The sequence below is a fragment of the Spermophilus citellus genome, assembly GCF_964194105.1.
Source record: "Spermophilus citellus genome assembly, chromosome: 4".
Classification (NCBI taxonomy): Eukaryota; Metazoa; Chordata; class Mammalia; order Rodentia; family Sciuridae; genus Spermophilus; species Spermophilus citellus.
In genome coordinates this window covers 102,102,263-102,123,425 of record NC_138185.1, presented here as the reverse complement: position 1 = coordinate 102,123,425, position 21,163 = coordinate 102,102,263, and the positions used below count along the sequence as shown (strand labels likewise).

The following is a 21,163-nucleotide window of genomic DNA, read 5'->3' as shown; positions in this document are numbered from 1 at the left end:
TCAGCAGCTACTGTTATTTAAACACTGGCTTAACATCTGCACCTCACATATCTGTTAGCCCATCAATAGAAAGCAAAATTCTCAAAAAACTCAACATTATTAATGTGGAAACTGAGTGCACTGAAAAGTACTTGAAGGTCTATCAGAGAAGCTGCATGCTGATCATTTTTAATATAAAAAACGCAAATGTTATTTAAAGTCTGACCCTGAAGAAAGACCTACTCTGATAATCTCTCAAAGACTGTCACCAGGCACATTTTTCTCTATTACAACTTAAATTTTCTTACAGATAATCTTCCAAAAATTCAAATCAGTGCACTAATTTTATTTTTTAATATTTTTTATTTGTTGATGTACCTTTATTTTTTATTTATTTGCATGTGGTGCTACAGATCGAACCCAGTGCCTCACACATGCTGGGCAAGTGCTCTGCCACTGAGCCACAACCCCAGCCCCGAATGCACTAGTATTTTTTCAAAAATCAAAAGACAACTTCAAGTATTCCTTTTGCAGTGTTTTTATTTATCCATATATCATAAGTTGCAGAATATCTGAGTTATTAACTTGTCTATAAGAAAAAACTCTACAGAAAGTTTGTGTTACAAAAGTATGCCCCAAGTGGTCAGGTCCCCAGTGCAGAGTGCACTGCCTGCTGCCCCTGGCTGTAGCGGAGCACAGCCTCATGGTGGGAGCCAACAGGCTCCTCAGTGTGTCCCCACCAAGGCAAAGCCCTGCAGGGCACCATCTTTCATTCTGTACAAAACAGCCCTTCCATCCCCCAAGAACTTCCCGTTTTTCATGGGATTCTCTTTTTTTTTTGAGATAAGACAAAGCCACATTCCTAAGACACACTTAGTGAAAATCATCTCGATACAAGATGCAACGTTTCCCATTAAGGACCATCCTGGCTGAAGTCCACCTGGATGCTCCTGAACTGTTCACTGTTGACTGGCCTGTTCCAAAGCAGAATTCTTCAGCCACACAACACAAAAGACAGGTTAAGGCAGTCCTCACAAACACACTTCCAAATAGGTAGATCCGAACAATAAATGTGACTTTCCACTCCATTATTTTTCCTAATAATTAAACTCTAAATTTAAAAAATATACAACGGAAGTTTCCACATGAATGGTGTGCGCAGCCCATTCTCATGCGTCACTGCTGCTTCTCATCTGCAAAACATGACACAATGGATCATCGAAAAGAGGAAGAAGAAACCCTGGAGCCTCATCTGGTTTACAAAAGAAAAGCTATAGCATTTTAAGACATGTGGTATCCAATAGAGTAAGTTACACACTTTCCTGGGTAATTCTATAACTCTTCTTGATTATAAAAGTAACAGAGAATCAACATAGAAAATTTATTAAATATGGAAAAGCAGAAAAACAACCCTATAACCCTGCCATTCAAATGGCTTTATTTCTTCTGATATTTTCTCTACTAAGACACAGGTGAGTGGGTTTCAGACATACACACACAGACATACATTTTCTTGAATAAAATCAATATATTGCATTTCACTTTTGTATTACATTAAGTCCCTATAACATTAAAAGTCCTCCTACATCATTTCTAATTTTTGACATGATAAAGACCATCATAGATTTTAAAATTCATATTTCTGATTTTTTCCCCAGTGGTGGAGACTGAACTCAGGGCCTCATTCATACTAGGTAAGTGCTCTACCACTAAGCCACACCCCCAGCATCTGATTATTTTCTTCAGATGTATTTCTAGAAGTAGAATTACTTCCTTAGAGGTAAATTTGATAATATGGCCAAAATCCCACCTTTCCCCCAAAATAACCTGTTCTATAAGACTTCGATCTATTCAAGTCACAAGACTTCTAATTTTAAGGCATATGCATTTAAAATAAAGAGTTTAAATCATAAAAAAATAGTGTCTAAAAATCAGAAATAACAAGAAATAGAATTACTGTTTTAGTAAACTTAGAAAAAATTAACTCAAACTCCATGCTATATACTTAGTCTGTTCCAAAGAGTCTGAGAACAGAGTCACATGCTGATACCAGAACAAGATGAAAAATTACCTTAACCACTTAAGCAAAGGTAAGTATCTGGGAGAGGGGAAGAGTACACGTGCCCAGGAACTCAGGGCCAAGCCTTTCCTCTGCCACTCAAGAACTACCCCTCTCTCTGCCAGAAGGCAAGGTCAGCCCAATCATGTTTTATTCTTAATTAAGCTGCTGTGATGGTCTTTTTAATTTTTTTTGAAACAGGAACTTTGTCCCCATAGTTCCAGATATAACTGTCAGCTCTCAAGAGAGACTAAATATTAGAATTCTAAACCCAATAACTTGAAATAGAATGCTAATATTTAAGACTTTCAAAATAAAAGACAACTCAGCGGGGTTGCAGCTCAGTGGTAGAGCGCTGCCTAACATTCACGGAGCCCGGGTTGGATCCCCAACTCCAGAGAGGAAAAGACAAAAATAAATAAATAAAGACAACTTTTCTCCCTTTTCACACTTACTCAGTATGAGAAAGTTTCATTTCTTCCCTTTTTCTTGCAGAATAATTTAGGTTCCCATCTAAAACACAAACACAGAATCTTTTCATTCAAATATTATAAGTAAAATTCATCCGTGCAAATATTTGCATAGACAAACCTTATTTTAAGTAATATAAAAAGGTATGAGAGAAAAAACAGAATTATTATGTGATATAAATAATCCTTAATTTTAGTTTTTATCTTTAAATTTGGAATAATGTATTGCTTCAGGTTTTATTAATTGAAACATTATGTCAATATTCAGTAATAGTGAAAATTAAGAGAAAGTAAAGGACATGACCTGAAACTATTTAGACAGCAGGTATATTACATTCTGCTGAGAACATAGCATCCATCAGCAACAAAGGCAACATCAAAGTCTTACAAAGAACAGAAAAGCACTAATCTACGTTGAACTGATATGCATTAGCAAAAGGAAAATCTGTATTTCCAATTATAAACCAAACACTTTTGACTCTAAAATGCAAACTACAGCTACAAATTTGTCTACTTCTTATTGTTTAAAAATATAGGATGGCAACACATAATGGTTTAGGTTATATTTTAAATGCCATATTTTTGTTCATGTAATAATAACATCTAAGACTTTATATTCCAAAATGACAGCCATTTTAATAAACATGCAAGTCCAGAATACATAATAATGCGACATAATCAAATGTGTTTCCAAGACTATTAAATCAATGAAAACACTGGCCTACAAAAGGTGTGCAGACAACCCAGGGACCCCACACGATGACCCACAAGAGCTTGTCCCACGGGAGCTTGAGAAAAAAATACCACTTCTTACCTCGGACACGATTCACCAAATAAAGTAAGACCACAGATAAAAGTGACACTAGGAGTGAAAAAAAAAAAAAAAGAAGAAACAGGATCTTTTAAAACTAAGTATTTCTTCTTAATAATCTCTATGTAATTACAAAATGCAGATTCATCAAATCTTTATTAATTGGCTTTTTAAAAAATTAAAAAGTCTCATTATTGGGTTTTTCTAAAAGCACTAAATATAAGTCACACAGCATTTTCTGCATGAGAACTGGCTGCTACTCAGCCAGGACGGCAAGGCCTGAAAGACAAGTTTAACTCTAACCCCATGTGCCCATCAGCAGATGGATGGATAAAGAAAATGTGGAGTTTTATGCAGCTACAAAGAATGAAATTACATTTGTTGGTGAATGAATGGAACTAGAGAACATCATGCAAACTGAAATAAGACAGATCTAGAAAGTCAAGGGTCAAATGATGTATCTCATATGTAGAAGCTAGTGAGAAAAGGGGGGTTCTCATAAAATAGAAAGGAGATTAGAGGAAGAACAAAGTAGGGAAAGGGGATGCAGGGAGTTCAGTGGGGAGAATAAGGGAATGAAACAGACCAAACCATGCTATGTGCACATATGAACATGTCACAGTGAGACCACCTCACGGGGGGGGGGGGGGGACCATGACCCCAGGCTGCCCCAACCTCCTTCTCTCTCTAAATGCTAGTCCTTCCAGAACTTTCCAAGCTGCTGCCAGCCCCTAGATTGCTTACCATTTTACAGAATTCCAAACAGAAGTAGTCCCTTGGGGATTTTAAACCTGAAGACACTGTGTGCATTTTAGAAATGAAATAACTATACACGAAGACACAGTCACCAGACTCCTGGGGCCAGGAGGATCTCAAAAGTGAGGGCTGGCTTTTCCTTTTCCAAGTCAAGCAGTTCAATTTACTTTAAATTAATATGGCAAAGAAGCACTTTTTAAATGGCATAGTGTTTGGTTTGAGACCCAAATGTATGTTGAACTGTGGACTGAAATTAAACCACATGCTGCAGCATTAAAAATTGACAAAACACCTCATGACCTCATGCTGAATTCTTAAATGACCCACTGTTAAAAAACAAATGATGAATTTTTAAAATTTGATGCACTTATTTCTAAAATTATGATAATAAAATGAACTCCAGGCTTCTCATAAGCAATTACATGCAAATACTCAAGCATGGTTTCTACTGCTGCAGATGCTAACAATTTGCTAAAATCATCACCATGATTTATCATTTTAAATACATCAATGAAGAATGAAACTTGATAGGTTATAGAAGACATTTTCAGATAAATACAATTTACTGTATATGATAAAGATTATCAATGGAAAATGTTGATTTATTTTTATAGTTTTTCAACAGTTTCCTAATACTTTTTATTTTTAACCAATGAACGATTGATTACAGGTTAAACCTTAAATGACAGACTGAAAATAAAAGCAACTTAAAACAGCCTAATAAATGAACCATGAGCACTCACCCCAAAACCACTGTACTATGCATACATTCAGGGACCCTCCAAACCCTTTTACTTGAAAAGAGAAAACTGTTTTTAAACCATGAATATTTAAAACAGAACACAAAGAAGATTCCACTGATGCCTTCATAGACAGGAATCTTCCAAGAGGGGACCAGAGAGTCGACAGCTGTGAAACTCTCATACACAGGCTAAGAACTGGGCAAATCTGAGCAAGGTTTTAGAGATTCAGTCTCAGAGATGGAGACAAAGAACAGCAATAATAAAACCTAAGGATAAAAATATCATCACATGATATACTCACAATAAACACAGGCAACAAAGAAAACTTCTAGAAACAAATATCCCCAAGTATCCAGTATCATGCCAGCAATAATGGAAATGATGGCCAGCCCCAGGTTCTGAATGGACTGCATGCTGTCGTTGAGAAACAGAAAAGCACACTTCACTCTGCAGTCTCCACAGAGCCAGCACCTCCTGCCAGCCACATGCTATCAATGATAAAAGATGTTCCCAGGGGGATGATGGGACAGACTTTTTCCTTCTCCCATAACTACTTCTGCTACAAGACCATCTGCTCAAAGGTAAGGGAGGCTGCCTCCTAAGTGCATAAGGTACTGAACTCCTTCATACCCAAGCAAAGGGCTCCGTGTGCACCAGCCATAGGTGCAGCTGCCCCTCCTGCCTTCTGGGGCCACGATGGGGCTCAACTTCTTGAGAGGCTCTGGATGGTGGGCAGGGGATGGCAGGGTCAGCAATGACCTCTTACAGCTTAGCTCACAGCAGCTCCTGCTGGAGACCTTGAGCTCTTGGGGCCACCACAGTATCCTAAGTAGATTAAGGGACTCTTCGAGCTACCACTGGGTTCAGAGCTATCCTAGAAGCCTTTGATAGCTAGATCCAAGAATCAGAGTTTTACAATAATTAAAATGACTCAGCAGAAGAAGACATAAATGGCCGAATGTGTCAATACTATACTCACAAGCCATATGCAGTTCCCAGCTGGTGTTCAGGAACGACAAATGCCACCATTGGCCACAATGCACAGGCAAGCAATGAATAGGAGAGTCCCAGAAGACACTACAGAAGCCGGGGAAAGGAAGAGTTTCCATTAGCCAAAAGGTCATTTCCTTTGATACAATTTAGCAAAACTGACACAGAAACTTAAATATAAAAACATTCAAGGAAATTTTACTGTGATTAGACTCAAATTCACTCAAAGGCACCAACCCATCCACTACCCATTTCTCTCTCTAGTGTCAAGCTACACACTGTCTTAACCCCTTTTGCTAGTCGTGGTATTGTCTGCAGACGTAGCTGGCTGGGGCCTGGATGCAGGCAAGGACCTGCAAGAAAATACAGTTAATAAGAAAACAGCTCTTACTGATGTTCCGGCCAAGCTACTTTCCAGTATTCGCTAAGGTTACATATTAGGCAATTGAGGCAACATATGTCAACAGTCCACTATCCTGCCTCCAGGGCCATCAGTCACACCTAGGAGGTGGAGCAGAGAGCCACCAACCACTGGTTGTTAGACATCACCTAATGCTGACTTTAACTTTATGATTTAAGTTTAAATAGGTATCACTTTTACCTATCAGACTGGTAAACATTAAAATAATGCCAACTTCCCATGCTGGCAAGGAAAACAGACATGTCTGTGTATTACTGGTGAGGTTTTAGAGTTATAAATGGGAGCCAGGCATGGTAGTGCACACCTGTAATCCCAGAAGCTGGGGAAGCTGAAGCAGGAGGATGGCAAGTTTAAGGCCAGCCTCAGCAACTTAGCAAGGCCCTAAGCAGCTTATCTCAAAATAAAAAATGAAAAGGGCTGAGGAAGTGGCTCAGTGGTAGAGCACCTGTGGGTTTAATCCCCAGAGCCACAAAATAATAATAATAACAATAAAGTAATAAACGGGCAGAAGTTACTGGAGCAGCTTCACAACATCCACCTGGATGGTAACTGCAAAGGCTCTGCAGCAGCATCTCCATCCCTGGGACAGGAATGCCCTGTAGGAACGCTCTGCGGTACAATCTTCACCACCAGCTTGAGCATTTATGCGCCAGAGGTTCCTGTATCTACAGATCAGAGAGGCAGCACTTGGGCCTGAGGTCTTAAAAATGACAATGTGAATGAAAAGCAGCAATAAGGATTGTGAATTTACTACTGCTTTCTTACCTGCCCAGAATTAAAGGTGGAAGAATAGACACTGGGCAGGTATGGGTGTTGCTACTTTTGATGGCAGGGCTTCTTTGAATGATGCTTAAGAAAGGAAAGGAAATAACTAGCGTTTCGCCTTTCTTAAGGCTACTCTACTTCAAATTCTACTTCAGAGATGAAGTCGTCCTATAAAAGTAAGTTAAATGAACTAAAAACTCATGAATTAATAATCAATAATTACACTTGAAAAAAATAATTAATTTGCACAAACTGAAATCAATCACACCAGAGGAGCTTGCTAAACATGCTCCTGACATGGACCCAAAGGAGTCCTCGCTGAAGCCCGGCCCCCAATGGCATTACCATAGCGATCCAAGGGGTCCACATGGTGAAAGCCAGCATCATGTGGGACATGAGAGTGGTGGCCACCGCACAAAGAACCCAGATGATGTTCTTCCCTGTCTTATCCACCAAGAGCCCAAATATCGGGGACATGGGTGCTGATATGATGTACACGACACTGCCCAGAGAACACAATAGTCAGTGAAGTGCAGCACAGCTGAAGAGAAAGTCCAAGAAGTCCCAAAAATACTAGGCAATGCAACTCCTAACACTTAATGTAGCATTTTTCTAAACTGACCATCATAAAAACAGAATGTAATAATTAATTAATTTTTAAAAAAGAAAACAGAACATAAAGAGTAATCTCAGAATTCTCTGGCTTGCCATAAATACTAAGGTGGGCCCTCAGGATTACAGTCCCAATTCCATCTCGGGTTCACATGTGCTACTGGGTCACATACACCCTTCTTGCTTCTTATAACATTTGTTTATTAAGACCTGCAGAAGCTCTTACAGAATTAAGTAAGTACCTGTTAACTGCACTTGCTTTCTGAGGAGAAAATCCAAATTTCTCTATAAAGAAAACTCTAAAATTTAAAAAAAAAAGCATATTAGAGAGAAATACTGTTTTTTAAAAACAAAAGACAAAATAAAGGTGAATGAAAATAAGTTTAATAAACCATTTTTGAAATAATTTTCCCAGCTTATTTGATATTTGAGCAATCTACTGAAGTGTAAGTACTTATAGAAACATTTCATTTCCTCAAATGCAATGCCAATTTTTTTCCCTTCTACCTATGCTGTGGGCAGTCCACACAGATTTTCAGAAACCCAAAAACACTGCTACAAGGAATTAAGGATGTTTTTTTTTTCCTTAAAGGCAATACTAAGTGGGTTCTCTGATAAATAAGATCCTTGTTTCAAATTATTTAAAATGAGAACATAAACTTAAAGGTTATAAATACATCCTTTTACACTCATCAAACTCACATATTGCTCTGTTTAAGCAGCTATCAATAAAAAAGGAAGGGCAGCTCATATCCAAACTATACCATCATGGCCCCACGATTTAGTGTGTCCAAAATTAGGTTCACTCAAGAACTTGGCATTTCTTGCATGTCCCACGTTGATGCTCCAGGTCCATTCACTATTCTCAGATATGGTATGAAAAGCTTAGTGTAAATATTTGGTGAACTATTTAGTGATTTTCTTCACTATAACTATTATATTATTATCTTTCTATATAAATGGCTGCAAATAAATTCATACTTGAGTACCAAAAAAATAAATAAATAAATAAAAAATTAAAATTAAAAAAAAATAAAAAAGGAGCGAAGCTAAAGAAGAACTCGCTTTGAGACTCGAATCTAAGTCGGAAAGAATTACAGTCCTAGCAAATGGCAGGACCCAATCACAACACATCAGTATGTGGTCCTCAATCCCAATAACCACCTCCTCATCAAGGGATAAAGGGAAACAAAAGGAATACTAGTTCAAAATCAAGTAAAACATCAGTATTAGGAATCAAAGACTATTTCAAAATCAACTACTAAGGCCAGGCATCATGGCGCACACCTGTAATTCCAGCAACATGGGAGGCTGAGGCAGGAGGATCACAAGTTCAAAGCCAGCCTCAGCAGCTCAGCAAGGTCCTAAATGATTTAGTGAGACCCTGCCTCAAAATTCAAAAAAAATTTTTAAAAGGGCTGGGGATGTGGCTCAGTGATTAAGCACCCATGGGTTCAATCCCCAGTACCAAAAAAAAAAAAAAAATAAGTATTATGTGTCAAAAACTGTTATTTTTCTTCAAAAGAATAACAAAAGTATTAAACCAACACTAAAATCCATGACAGCCCAGGATAGGAAACAATTCCTGTATAAATATAAATTATAACCAAAGAAGGTTTAAAAAACATATTTATAATTGAGCTTCCTATAATTTAGCCAGAAAAAAAAAGGAATACTAGAGAATACTCACTTTCCCAGACCAATAAAAGGGAACACAGCAACATAGTAGCAGACACAGATGATGAATATCAGCCACAGAGGTAAGGAGAAGTCCTTTATATCAGTCAACTTAATAACTTCACCTTAAAGAAGCAAGGGAAGAGGCCATGAGCATAATTCTATCAGAGGAGTTTTCATCTGTAATCAAGAATTTTTTTTATTATATGTTTAATCTTTGCAATTCAGTTCAAAAAAAATTCTAGAAAATTAGATAAATACCACCTCTGAGATAACTTACAAATAAGGGAAAGCAGAAAGCAAGATAGGCACCTACCTTCCTTCCTCCTCTCTTCTTGAAACAATAACTATTTCACAAATATAAAAACTAAAACTAAGACTGCCATGCCCCCCCCAAAAAAAATATTGTGAGAAAGTTTTGAGTTATCACAACTGGGGCTGGGGGAGTTGGGAACCAGTTACCTGGTCAGCAGCAGAACCACATTGGTAACCACACACACCAAGAGATGGCAAGAAAGGTTTCCCAAGGTGGATTCCATCTGTTTCTGGCATTGGGTGTTTGGTGAGGTGGGGGTGCTGGGATGAAATTGGGCTGTGGTCAGAACTCAGTCTGGTGAATTGCTTGGGAGTGGAGCTTAATCTGGTGATCTAGAGTTGTGTAGAGTTGCTGATTTTATACTTCTGATCTGCAGATTGTGGTCCACGCGTCTGTTCAGATTGCGGGTTTGGGGTTGGTGTCTGGAATCTTACTGGCAAGCAAAGCCTCTGGGTTCTGCGTTGTGCTTCCCAATCTGGTAGAATCTGTGAAAGGTTCACTGTATGGTGTCCTGTCACATGCTCTGAAATGTAGTTTTTCCATCATGGCAGGACCTGGCGGAGAAGCATTTTGACTGTTTTCTTGGGTCCATGTGCAGAGCCCCCAGACACAGTATCTCCTCTATTCTGCCATCTTAGTTCTCTCCCTGAAAATCTCATCTGGTTTTCACTTTCTAAGAGGAATACCATTGATCGTCATTGATTTTGATCATAACTGCATTAAATCTGTTTAGTGTTTTTGGTAGTATGGCCAATTTGATAAAATTAATTCTGCCTAGCAAAGAGCAAGGTAGACATTTCTACTTTCTAAGGTCTTCTTCTATGACTCTTTTGTAGTTTTTGTTTTATAGATCTGTCACCTCTTTTGTTAAATTCATTTCCAAGTGTCTTTATTTTTTTCAGGTTATTGTGAATGGGGCAGTTTCCCACATTTCGGTCTCAGAGGCTTATATGCAGAAATTCCTTTTATATATTGGTGTTGATTTTATATCCTGCTACTTTGCTGAACTCATTTACTAGTTTTAGAAGTTTTCTGGTGGACTTTTTGGTTCTTCTAGATATAGAATTGTATGATCAGCAAATAGTACTAATTTACGTTCTTCTTTTCCTATACACAGCCCTTTGATTTACTTTGTCTCTCTAATTGTTCTAGCCAGTGTTTCAAAAACTATGTTTAATAGAAGTGGAGAAACAGGGCATTCCTGTCTTGGTGCAATTATTAGATGGAATGCCTTCCTTTTTTCTGTATTTAGAATAATGTTGGCCTGAGGCTTCACAGAGATAGCCTTTATGATGTTGACATGAATTCCTGTTATCCCTAGTTTTTCCAGTGTTTTGAACATAAAGCAGTGCTGTATTTTGTCAAATGCTTTTTCTGCATCTATTGAGATGGTCATATGGTTCTTATCTTGAAGTCTATTGATGTGATGAATTATATTGATTGATTTCCATATGTTGAACAAACCTTGCATACCTGGGATGAATCCCACCTGATCATGGTGCATGATATTTTTTATATGTTTTTGTATTCAATTTGCCAGAATTTAATTGAGGATTTTTGCATATATATTCATTAGAGATACTGGTCTGAGGTTTTCTTTCTTTGAGGTTTCTTTCTCTGGTTTGGGAATCAGGGTGATATTGGCCTCATAGAATGAAGTTGGAAGTACTCCTTCTTTTTCTGTTTCCTGAAATAGATTGAAGAGTATTGGTATTAGTTCTTCCTGAGAAGTCTTTTAAAACTTGGCTCTATATCCATCTGGTCCTGGGCTTTTCTTGGTTGCTGATCTTTTGATGACTTCTTCTAGGTCCTCACTTGATATTGGTCTCTTTAAGTGATGTATGTTGGGGATGCAAATCAAGTCAAGATGGTGCCTGGCAGTTTGCCAGGAGGAGTGGTTTGTTAAGCAATGCCAGCGAGCCATTAAGATGATGAGGATTTCTTATTGGCTGACTGCTGTATCTAGATGATGTTAATTGAGTCAAGCTGTGTGTAATTAGTTAGGTATGTATACCTCTGTTGTCCTGCAGAGAAGCGGTTCCGCTACCTTAGGAGCCCACTACTTTGAGTTCTCGCTCAGTTCTGCTGAGTTCACTTGCAATAAAGTAGTTCCCGCTTCAACCTTCAAGTTGCTTGTCACCTCCCGGTTATTTGCCCAGCTGGACTGCAGCAAATGTATATCTTCCTGGCTCAATCTGGGCAGGTCATATGACTTTAGGAATTTACTGATGCCTTCACTATCATCTATTTTATTAGAGTTATGGTTTCAAAATAATTTCTAATTATCTTCTGTTTTTCTGTAGTATCTGTTTTGATATTTATTTTTTCAAAATGTATGCTAGTAATTCGGGTTCCCACTCTTCTTCTCTTTGTTAGCATGACTAAGGATCTGTAATTCTTATGTATTTTTTCAAAGAACCAACTCTGAGTTTTGTCAATTTTTCCAAATGTTTCTTTTGTTTTTATTTCACTGATTTCAGCTCTGATTTTAATTATTGCATGCCTTCTACTGCTTTTGCTGATGGTTTGTTCTTCTTTTTCTAGGGCTTTGAAGTGTAGTGTGAGGTAATTTACTTCTTGGCTCTTTCTTCTTTCAAGAAATAAACTCCAAGCAATGAATTTTCTTCTTAGTACTGCTTTTATAATGTCCTAGGGATTTTGATATGTTGTGTCTGTGTTCTCATTTACCTCTCCTTCTTTATCCCTTTTGATAAACTTTGGCTAGAAGTCTACTTTATTTGATATGAATAAGGACACCCCTGCTTGCTTCTGAGGTCCATGTGAGTGTATGATTTTCCCAACCTTTTACCTTCAGTCTGTGTATCTCTTTTCCTATCAAATGATTTTGTTGTACACAGCATATTGTAGGATCTTTTTAAAAATAATCTAGTCTACTAGCCTGTATCTTTTGAATGGTGAGTTTATGCCATTAACATTTAGGGTTACTATTGAGATATGGTTTGTATTTCCAGCCATATTTGTTTATCTTTGTTATTTAACTTGACTTGATTTTCCTCTTTGATTAGTTTTTTCCCATAGTGTACTCCATTCCACTGTTGGTTTTCATTGTTCTTTTCCATTTCCTCTTAATGATATATTTTGCCAAGGATATGTTGACCGCTGGTTTTCTACCTGCAGATTCTCTTAACTTTTGTTTATCATGGAAGAATTTTATTTCATCGTCAAACCTGACACTTAGTCTTGCTGCATACAAGAGTCTTGGTTAGAATACAGTATATTTTAGCATTGGAAATATATTGTTCCAGGATCTTCTAGCTTTCAGGGACTGTGTTGAAAGATCAGCCATTAAACTAATTGGTATACCCCTATATGTGATCTGCTGCTTTTTTCTTGTGGCTTTTAAATTTTTCTTCTTGGAAAATTCAATGGAGAACAATCTAAAAAATACCTGACAAGTCCTCCTCAATACTGTCAAGGTCATCAGAACAAGGGAGTTCATAGAAACTGTCACCCCAAGAGAAGTTCATGGAGACATGATGACTGGATGTCATGTTGGATCCTAGATGGAATCCTAGAACAGGAAGACACAGTACCAAGAATCCAAAAGATATGTGACTTCAGTTAATTTTAACATACCAGTATTTCTTCTTCGTGATGAATGGTCTAAGATGTTAACACTTTAGAAACAGCTCACCTAAGTCATAATAAGGGAAGAAACCAGGCTGAGGCTACCTGAGAAATCTCTGCACTTTCTTTTCAATTTCTGTATAAAGATAAAACTAAGCCTGGCATGGTAGCACATGCCTGTAATCCCAGTGTCTTGAGGGGCTGAGGCAAGAGGATTTCAAGTTCAAAGCCAGCCTCAGCAACTTAGTGAAGCCCTAAGTAACTCTGTGAGACCCTACCTCTAAATAAAATACAAAAAAGGGCTGGGGATGTGGCTCAGTGATTAGGCACACCTGGATTCAATCCCCAGTAACCTCCCCCCCAAAAAAGATTAAACTAATGTAAAACCTTAGGATATGGTTATATTTTCTAAAACACCTACTTGTTTAATTATTCATACAGTTAATTACTGGTAACTGACACTCTTAGCTAGTTCTGTATTTTATTATGAACATTTATAACACAAAAATCAAATAGTTCAAACTAATATAAAATTCAAAGTATGTAGGCTGGGGTTGTAGCTCAGCAGTAGAGCACTCACCTAGCATATGTGAGGAACTAGGTTTGAGCCTCAGCACCACAGAAAAATGAATAAAAATAAAGGCATTGTGTCCAACTACAACTAAAAAATTTTTAAAAATTCAAAGTATGTGCCACTTTTACATATTTCATGTTGAAGTAATAACATATGTGAACTTGTTATATTTTTATTCTGTCACTATGTTTTAGGTTTGCCTTCTTAAAACTTGATCACTAGAGGGGAAAAATGACATTTTAGAGATTTTATTTCAACTCATGGTTTAACTTTCCCAAATGAGTGACTTTATAAAAACAAGTTCTAATGGCAAATTGACTCACTGTGACTGAGTCACTTATCCCAAAGAATCCTTGTCTCTATTTTATTTCTATGCATACCTTTTAGCAGCAATATAATCAAATATTTGTCACTGGAACAAATAGTCAAAGAACGTCCAACTCCTCCAAGACCTCTGCAGGAAGTGGTAAGCCAAGAGAAGCAGAGGTGTCAGAGCAGCAGCTGGCTGAAGTGTCTGGATATTTAGTTCAGCAAGCCAGGGGATGGGAGAGGCACTGCCTTTCCTCAATCTGACTCCATCAGGCTTAGCACATATGTGATGCCCTATTCATGTCAGCACTTGTGCAAACAGGGCCAGGCCCTCATGAGGGGCATTTGCACAGAGGCAATAACATATGTAAGTGACCAAGAGTGACTGGAGCCACTTTTAGCAGTCTGGGAAGATTGTCCCACTCCTGGCTCACTAAGACTGTGAGGTTCCCCATCTTGGCCAGGTGTCCAGTGATGGGTTGGTGAGTAGACAGGGAAGAGGAATACTCACCTCCACACAGATGTTGCAAAATTCATAGTGGAAGGTCCTGAGTGGGCAGTGGAAGGAGCAATGTGTGCACCAGGGCATTTGAAAAGCCCTTTGATACATTCAGGCCACATATATTGCCTCAGGGTCCTGCTAGAAGGAGCCTGGAATGGAAAGAGGTTTGGACATTGACAGGAGGCCCTTCCATCATGAGGTTGCTCAGGGCAACCCCACATCATCACTGGACAACAAGAAAGGTGGGGAAGAGGTGGGCAGGGGAATCCTGGTCCCTATTAAGCAAGCTGACCAATCCGATGGGCTGGTAGAAGGGAGTTTCCAGCCATAAGAGCTCCCTATAGAGAGCTCCCTACATTTGAATAGTGATCAGTGCTTAAGTCATGCGTGAAATGGGAAGGAGGAAGAGGAAATTGTGTGGTTTAGAAGAGCCTGCTGGCCTCTCTTGCCAGCCTGCCCACTCTTCCTTTCTAAAGCAACTAGAAAAAGTCCAGGATTCTGTTTTTTCACACCTCGGTGGCTTGGGAAATAAAGTACCAGGGTCTAAGTAATGATGACATGGAGAGAGGGATCATGAGCCATAGGTGGGTTCAGCACTTTAGAAATCACCCCTGTAGGCATCAGTACTTGGGGTGCCAGCTCCTTCTTCCAGGGGTCTAAGGCCTTACCTCAGTGTAAGATGCCAGGGTCAGACAAGTTCAGAGATATCAGGCTGCTGAAGGTGACCAGAAACTTTCGGCCAGTAACCAGGTTAAAGCTCCAGTCCCCATTCAGGAAAAGCCACTGCCTCTGAAACCAGAGCCAGACTCAGTTCTTGTCTGGGGCAACTCAAAGTTCCCCACGAGGCCTGGCTCATCTGAGGTCAGACTCACAGACTTTAAGGACAGATCTAAATATCCAGGCTGGAGACAAACCAAGAAACTCCACCAAATGTCACCAGCATTACCAACCTCCCACAGTTCCCTAAATGCAGCAGGCACTTTAGACCTCTGTGCTTCTAAAGATATATCTTTCTTCTCCATCCTGACCCTTTTTCTCCACTTCCCTGCTTCTGAAATCTCATTGTCTATTTTCACTTTTGTCTCTTTGTAAATAACTTGTCAGCTTGGATGAGAGACTCACGGAAAAGCAAAGAACATGCCACTGGCATTCAGCAGGAACACTACATTCAATGTGGCAAAGAGACTTGGGATAAATCAAATATATCCAATTGGACGTTGGGTAGGGGACTTCAAGTCATTGGAGAACACCATATTTAGGTCTCCAGTCCTCAGCAAAATGAAGCTACCAGTGAACTCTTCTGAGTTGACACCCAGAGTGCCATGACAACAGCAGGGAAGGAAAGAAGTATCAAGTGTGACATCACAGAGGTTCCGAAATGGGGGCTCTGGCTGCTTCCAGTGACTTCTGAGAGCAACCATCCCCTGCCCCCACATACACACATGTTGTAGACTGGGACATCCTGCTCTTATGATGTTGCTTTTGTTGGAGCTTGTGATGGTGTGATGTGGTTTGTCACCCAAAGGTTCATAGGCTGGAGACTTGGTCCTCACTGTGACAGTGTTGAGGTGGCAGAACCTGTAAGAATTACCGTCAATGGGGATGATGCCCTCAGGAGAGAGTAATGTGCTTCTCAAGGGCCCACCAGTCTTCCTGAAAGACCTTTAGTCAAGTTATTGTCATACTAAAGAATCCCATGGCAAAGATGCCCACTCTTTTTTTGTTCCTATTCTATATTGAAAAGAAAAATAAATAAAGACACACAGATTGAAAAGAAAGTGATGATACTCTTCTTCACAGATGTCTTGATTTTCCATGGACAATGAACACAACAAAAAATGCTAGGGGAGAAAGTCAGCAGTAGGCCACCCCTGATTCAACCCCCAGTACCGGTAATACAACATTACCAAGAACTCCTGCTTTTTGGAATAGAGGACATGACAAGCAACATAGGTTAGAATCCAGTACAGAGAACTTGTAAAACTCAAAAAAAAAAAAAAAGCTTTTTTTGTAATGGGCAAAAGATTGGAGCAAACACTAATGGATAATGAGACATAAAAATATACTCAAAATCATTACTAATTACAACAATACAAACAGGAGCCTTAAAGGAATACCACTACTAATTTGTTAGGCTAAAATTGAAAAACAAAATCACAATAAATAACAATGTCGAATTTTTGTGAGGATGTGGAGCAACTGGAATTCTCATACATTGCTGGTAGAAATTCAAAATGGTACAGTAGTTTTGGAAGACAAATTTTGGCAATTTCTAATAAAAGTTCTACACGTAGTTACCTTATGACTCATCAATGTCATCCCTAAAAATTTGCCCAACAAAAATGAAAACTAATGTTCATGTTCGTATCAGCTTTATTTATAACTGCCAGAAACTCGCTGGTCAGAGTAGCTCACACCTGAATCCCAGTGGCTTGGGATGCTGAGGCTGGAGGATAGCAAGTTCAAAGCCAGCCTCAGAAACTTCAGTGAGGCCCTACCTCACTTAGTGAGACCTTATCTGAAAATTAAAAAAGAAAAAAAGAAAGAAAGAAAGAAAGAAAGAAAGAAAGAAAGAAAGAAAGAAAGAAAGAAAGAAAGAGTGGGGGAAGGGAGCTGGGGATGTAGCTCCATGGTTAAGCACTCCTGGGTTCAATCCCTTGTTAAAAAAACAAAAAACCAAAAAGACAAAACAAACAAAAAAAAACATATGCCCCCAAATAGAATGTAAAAATACTTCAATTTTTGAAGTATAAATAATCTGTAGGGCATCCATACATTATTAGCAATAGATGGAAATAAACTACTGTTATGAGCAACCTTGATGAATCTCAAATGCATTGTCCTAAATGAATGAAGCCAGACTAAAAAGGTCAAAGACCCATTTTATACATCATTATGGACAGAGAAAAGCCATAAAGACATAGAGAGACAAATTGATAGCAAAGATGATGAAAAGATTTTTTGAGGTAATGAAACTGGTCTAATTTTGATCATGGTGGAGAATGCAAGAGAGTAACCATTTGTCAAAAATCCATAATTGTGGACTAAGAAGGGAGAATTTTACTATATGTAAATTATTCCTTAATCAATCAATGACTTAAAAAATACTGCTCCTAGGTTTCTACTTCAATCAAACTAAATTCCATACTTAACTTTCTGGGCCTTATTAATCTTGACACTCACAGGGTTAACTTGTGCTTGAATTACAGCTTACCCTCATCAGTCCTTTAACATCCTACTTTTGGGTTTCTGTGCCTTTTTGCACAGGTATGTCTCTCACATGTAATGTGCTCCTGTCCTCTGCCTCTCCACAATCATACCTAGGACCAGCACCAAACTCTCGGTTTCTTCCAGCCTGCTACATCATTCAGGACCAACCCTCTCTCAGATTGCTCCTGTGTGTCTGCTGGTGTTACTCTGATCTCAGGTTACTTATCAACACAAGGGCAGGATGTAATTACACACCCCTATACCCATGCCTCAAATAACATACAGTCTAGCACACAGTAGGCTCTGGAAGCAATGCACTCAGGAGGGCACATGACCACCAAGTTGCAGGAGGAGGAGAGATTTGAACTGCATCTTAAGAGATGGGTCTGGAAGGGCTAATGAGGCATAAGAGGGGCAAGGGCAGTGGGAAAAACATAGAAAGTGACAGGGGTGCAAGTTGCCTCTGCACAACTGGGTATCCCTGCACAGACATTAGGCCCCACTTACCTGGCCCTTGTAGGGGTGTCTGGTGGAGCTCACTGCCATAGCCTGGATCAGCATCTCTAGGATGAGATGCTCCAGCAAGTCTTTGGGGAAGGTACAGCCACGATGAAGCTGTGTTCAGGGTAAGAAGCCAAGCCAAGGGACAGTTTCTCACTGGCCCTGACCATAGACTAGACTCCACCCTACCTGACTCCCCCAGCTAGCCCACCCACCTACTCTTTCTCCCTAATCCAGTACACCAACATGACACCTCACTCCACCACCTGTTGTTCTGCCTATCCTTTTTCAGTCTTTATTACCCGATCTGTGACTCTGCTACATTCTCACCTATACACTTCAAAATGCATCCTACGCTGCATATGTCCTGACCCCATTTGCTTTGTCCTTCACGGGTCCTCCCAAGCGGCTTCTCCCTCCCTTACCTCCTATATAACCCCTGCTCCTTGGCTATCCCTGCCTCCCTCCCCAAACCTGTTATGTTCTTAGTGTGGGCCCTTGGGACTCTATGAATATACCATGGCTTTGTTCTCAGAGAATGACATGTCTCTTGTACACACAAGGTATATCCTGCAGGTCTCCAGCAAGGGACCCATGTAAAGGCCAAGGGACAGGAGTAGCAGCAAGAAGGTGAGGAAGTTTGATGGCCAATGCAGTTTTCACCCACCTGCAGTGGTGGTCAAACTTCTAGGGGAGAGTAGACAGGCCTGAAGAGTCTATCTGTCCTGGCCTCCATCACCCCCAGATGCTCAAGCCTACTCCATCCCAGCACTTTAGGCTGCTTATGCTTGGCCCTACTCACAGAGTCTTGTCTCCAGGGAGAAACTGGCATTTCCATTGTTAGAGCACAGTTAGGAGTCCATTGCTCATCGGGCCACCTGTCATGAGTGAGGTATAGAATAAAATAACTCCATGCATCTATTTTCTCAGATACTGGATAAGGATGAAAAGAACACCCTTGCACAGACAGCCGTATGCACTTGGAAATCCATGCAGGCTGTGCACATGATAGAAGAGCACTCAGAACCCAAGAAACCCTACAACTTGGACACTCAGAGGTGGAGGGGCAAAGATCCAGAACAGGGCAGCAGCTGGTCTAAGCATCAGGGCATCTAATATCAGCAAGCCAGCACTGCTTTTCCTCCCCCGACTCTACCAGGCTTAGCACAGACAGCATGCCTTTTTTTATGCTAGCACCTATGCAAACAAGGCCAGCATATCACAACAGGTGCAGACACAGAGGCTATGACATGTGTTAGTGATCAAGAGTGGCTGAGACCCAATTTTAGCACTCTGGGATGGTGTCTTCTACCCACCCCTGGCCCACTTGTGCTGTGAGGTTCCTGGTCCTGGCCAGGCACCTGGTGATAGATTGGTGTGTAGATACTCACCTCTACACAGATGTTGCAAAAGGAATAGTGGAAGGTTCAAAGCAGCAGTGGAAGCAGCACTCTGGGCACCACATCTTTTGGAAGGCCTGTGATACACCCATGCCACATATGGAATGCTGGGATCCTTTTGCAGGAATATGTCATGGGAAGATGTTTGGCAAGTGGCAGGAGGCCCTTCCATCATTCTGCCGTTTGGTACAGCCCCATAGCATCACTGGGCAACAAGAGGTGTGGGGAGGAGTTGGGCAGGAGAATCCTAGTCCTTGTAGAGCAAGTTGACCACTCAGATAAGCTGGCAGTTTATTGCAAGAAGAACTCTATATAGAGCTCCACCCTTTGGAATAGTGAACAGTGCTTGAGGTCATGTGTGAAATGGGAAGGTGGAAGAGGGAACTGTGTGGATTGGAAGAACTTGCTGGCCTCTATTTTCACACCTCAGTGGCTCAAGTAATGAAGTGCTAGGACAAAGTAAAGATGACATTGAGAGAAGGAATCCAGAGGCCAGAGGTTGGGATAGTCCATGGCATGCCACCTCCTTCTCCCAGGGGTCTTACCTCGACACTCTCTTCAGAGGCCTTACCTCGATGCAAGATTCCAGGGTCAGAAGTTTGAGAGAAATCAGGCTGCAGAACGTGATGACAAAAAGAAGACCTGTAACCTCTGGAAAGGCCCACTCCCTGTTCTGAGCCAGACACCTGCACCTGAAACCAGAGGCAGACTGAGTTCTAGTCAGGGGTAACACAGAGCTCCCCACAAGGTCTGGCTCATCTAAGGTATGACTCACAGAACTAAATACCCAAGCTAGAGACAGACCAGAGAGACTCCACCAAATGTCACCAGCATTACCAGCCTCCCACAGTTCCCTAAATGCAGCAGGCACTCTAGAACTCTGAGTTCCTAACTATATACTATTCTTTCCACTCCTTACCCTCTTTCTCCACTTCTCTGCCTCTTCACTATCGTTGTCTATTTTTTCTTTCTACCTCTTTGTTAAGAAACCTGATAACTTGTATGGGAAACTCACAGGAACGTCAAGAAGAGGACACTGAAGTTGACCAGCAGCACTACATTAAAAGCAGCAAACAGGCTTGGGAGACACCAGGAATATCTGACTGGAGGTTGGGTTGGGGGCATGACATCCTTTGAGAATGGCATGTCTAGGCCTCCTGTTCCCAGAGAAATAAAAGCCACCAGTTACCCCTTCTGGGTTGCCACCCAGAATTCTGACCATATCAGGGAAGGAAAGAAAGTACCATGTATGTCTATGTCCACTGACTGCTGAGAGCAACCTTACCCCATGACCACATACACACGTGTTATATACTGGGACACCCCGATCTTATAATTTGGGCTTTGTTGGAGCTTGTGAGTATGTGTATGTGTTTTTTTCCTTCAAAAGTTCAAAAGCTGGAGGCTTGTTTCTCAGTGTGCAGTGTTGAGGTGGTAGGATGTGTAAGAATTGGGGCCAAGTGTGAGGTAATTCTGTCAA

At 40.2% G+C, this 21,163-nt stretch overlaps 1 protein-coding gene and 1 long non-coding RNA gene across 2 annotated transcripts in view; one reads left to right on the top strand and one right to left on the bottom strand.

The window, feature by feature from the left end:
* LOC308646678 overlaps positions 1-21,163 on the top strand; it is a 1,527,418-nt gene that overhangs the window by 798,374 nt on the left and 707,881 nt on the right. The gene's annotated exons all lie outside the window — the stretch shown is intronic.
* LOC308647336 (lysosomal dipeptide transporter MFSD1-like) lies at positions 2,490-19,858 on the bottom strand (the record flags this gene model as incomplete). Its single annotated transcript, XM_081291421.1, has 10 exons — positions 2,490-2,551; positions 3,323-3,370; positions 5,120-5,232; positions 5,798-5,895; positions 7,340-7,496; positions 7,849-7,905; positions 9,297-9,408; positions 13,009-13,131; positions 18,290-18,397; positions 19,675-19,858. The coding sequence occupies 10 exons, from the start codon at positions 19,856-19,858 to the stop codon at positions 2,490-2,492; spliced, it is 1,062 nt and encodes a 353-aa protein (XP_081147547.1).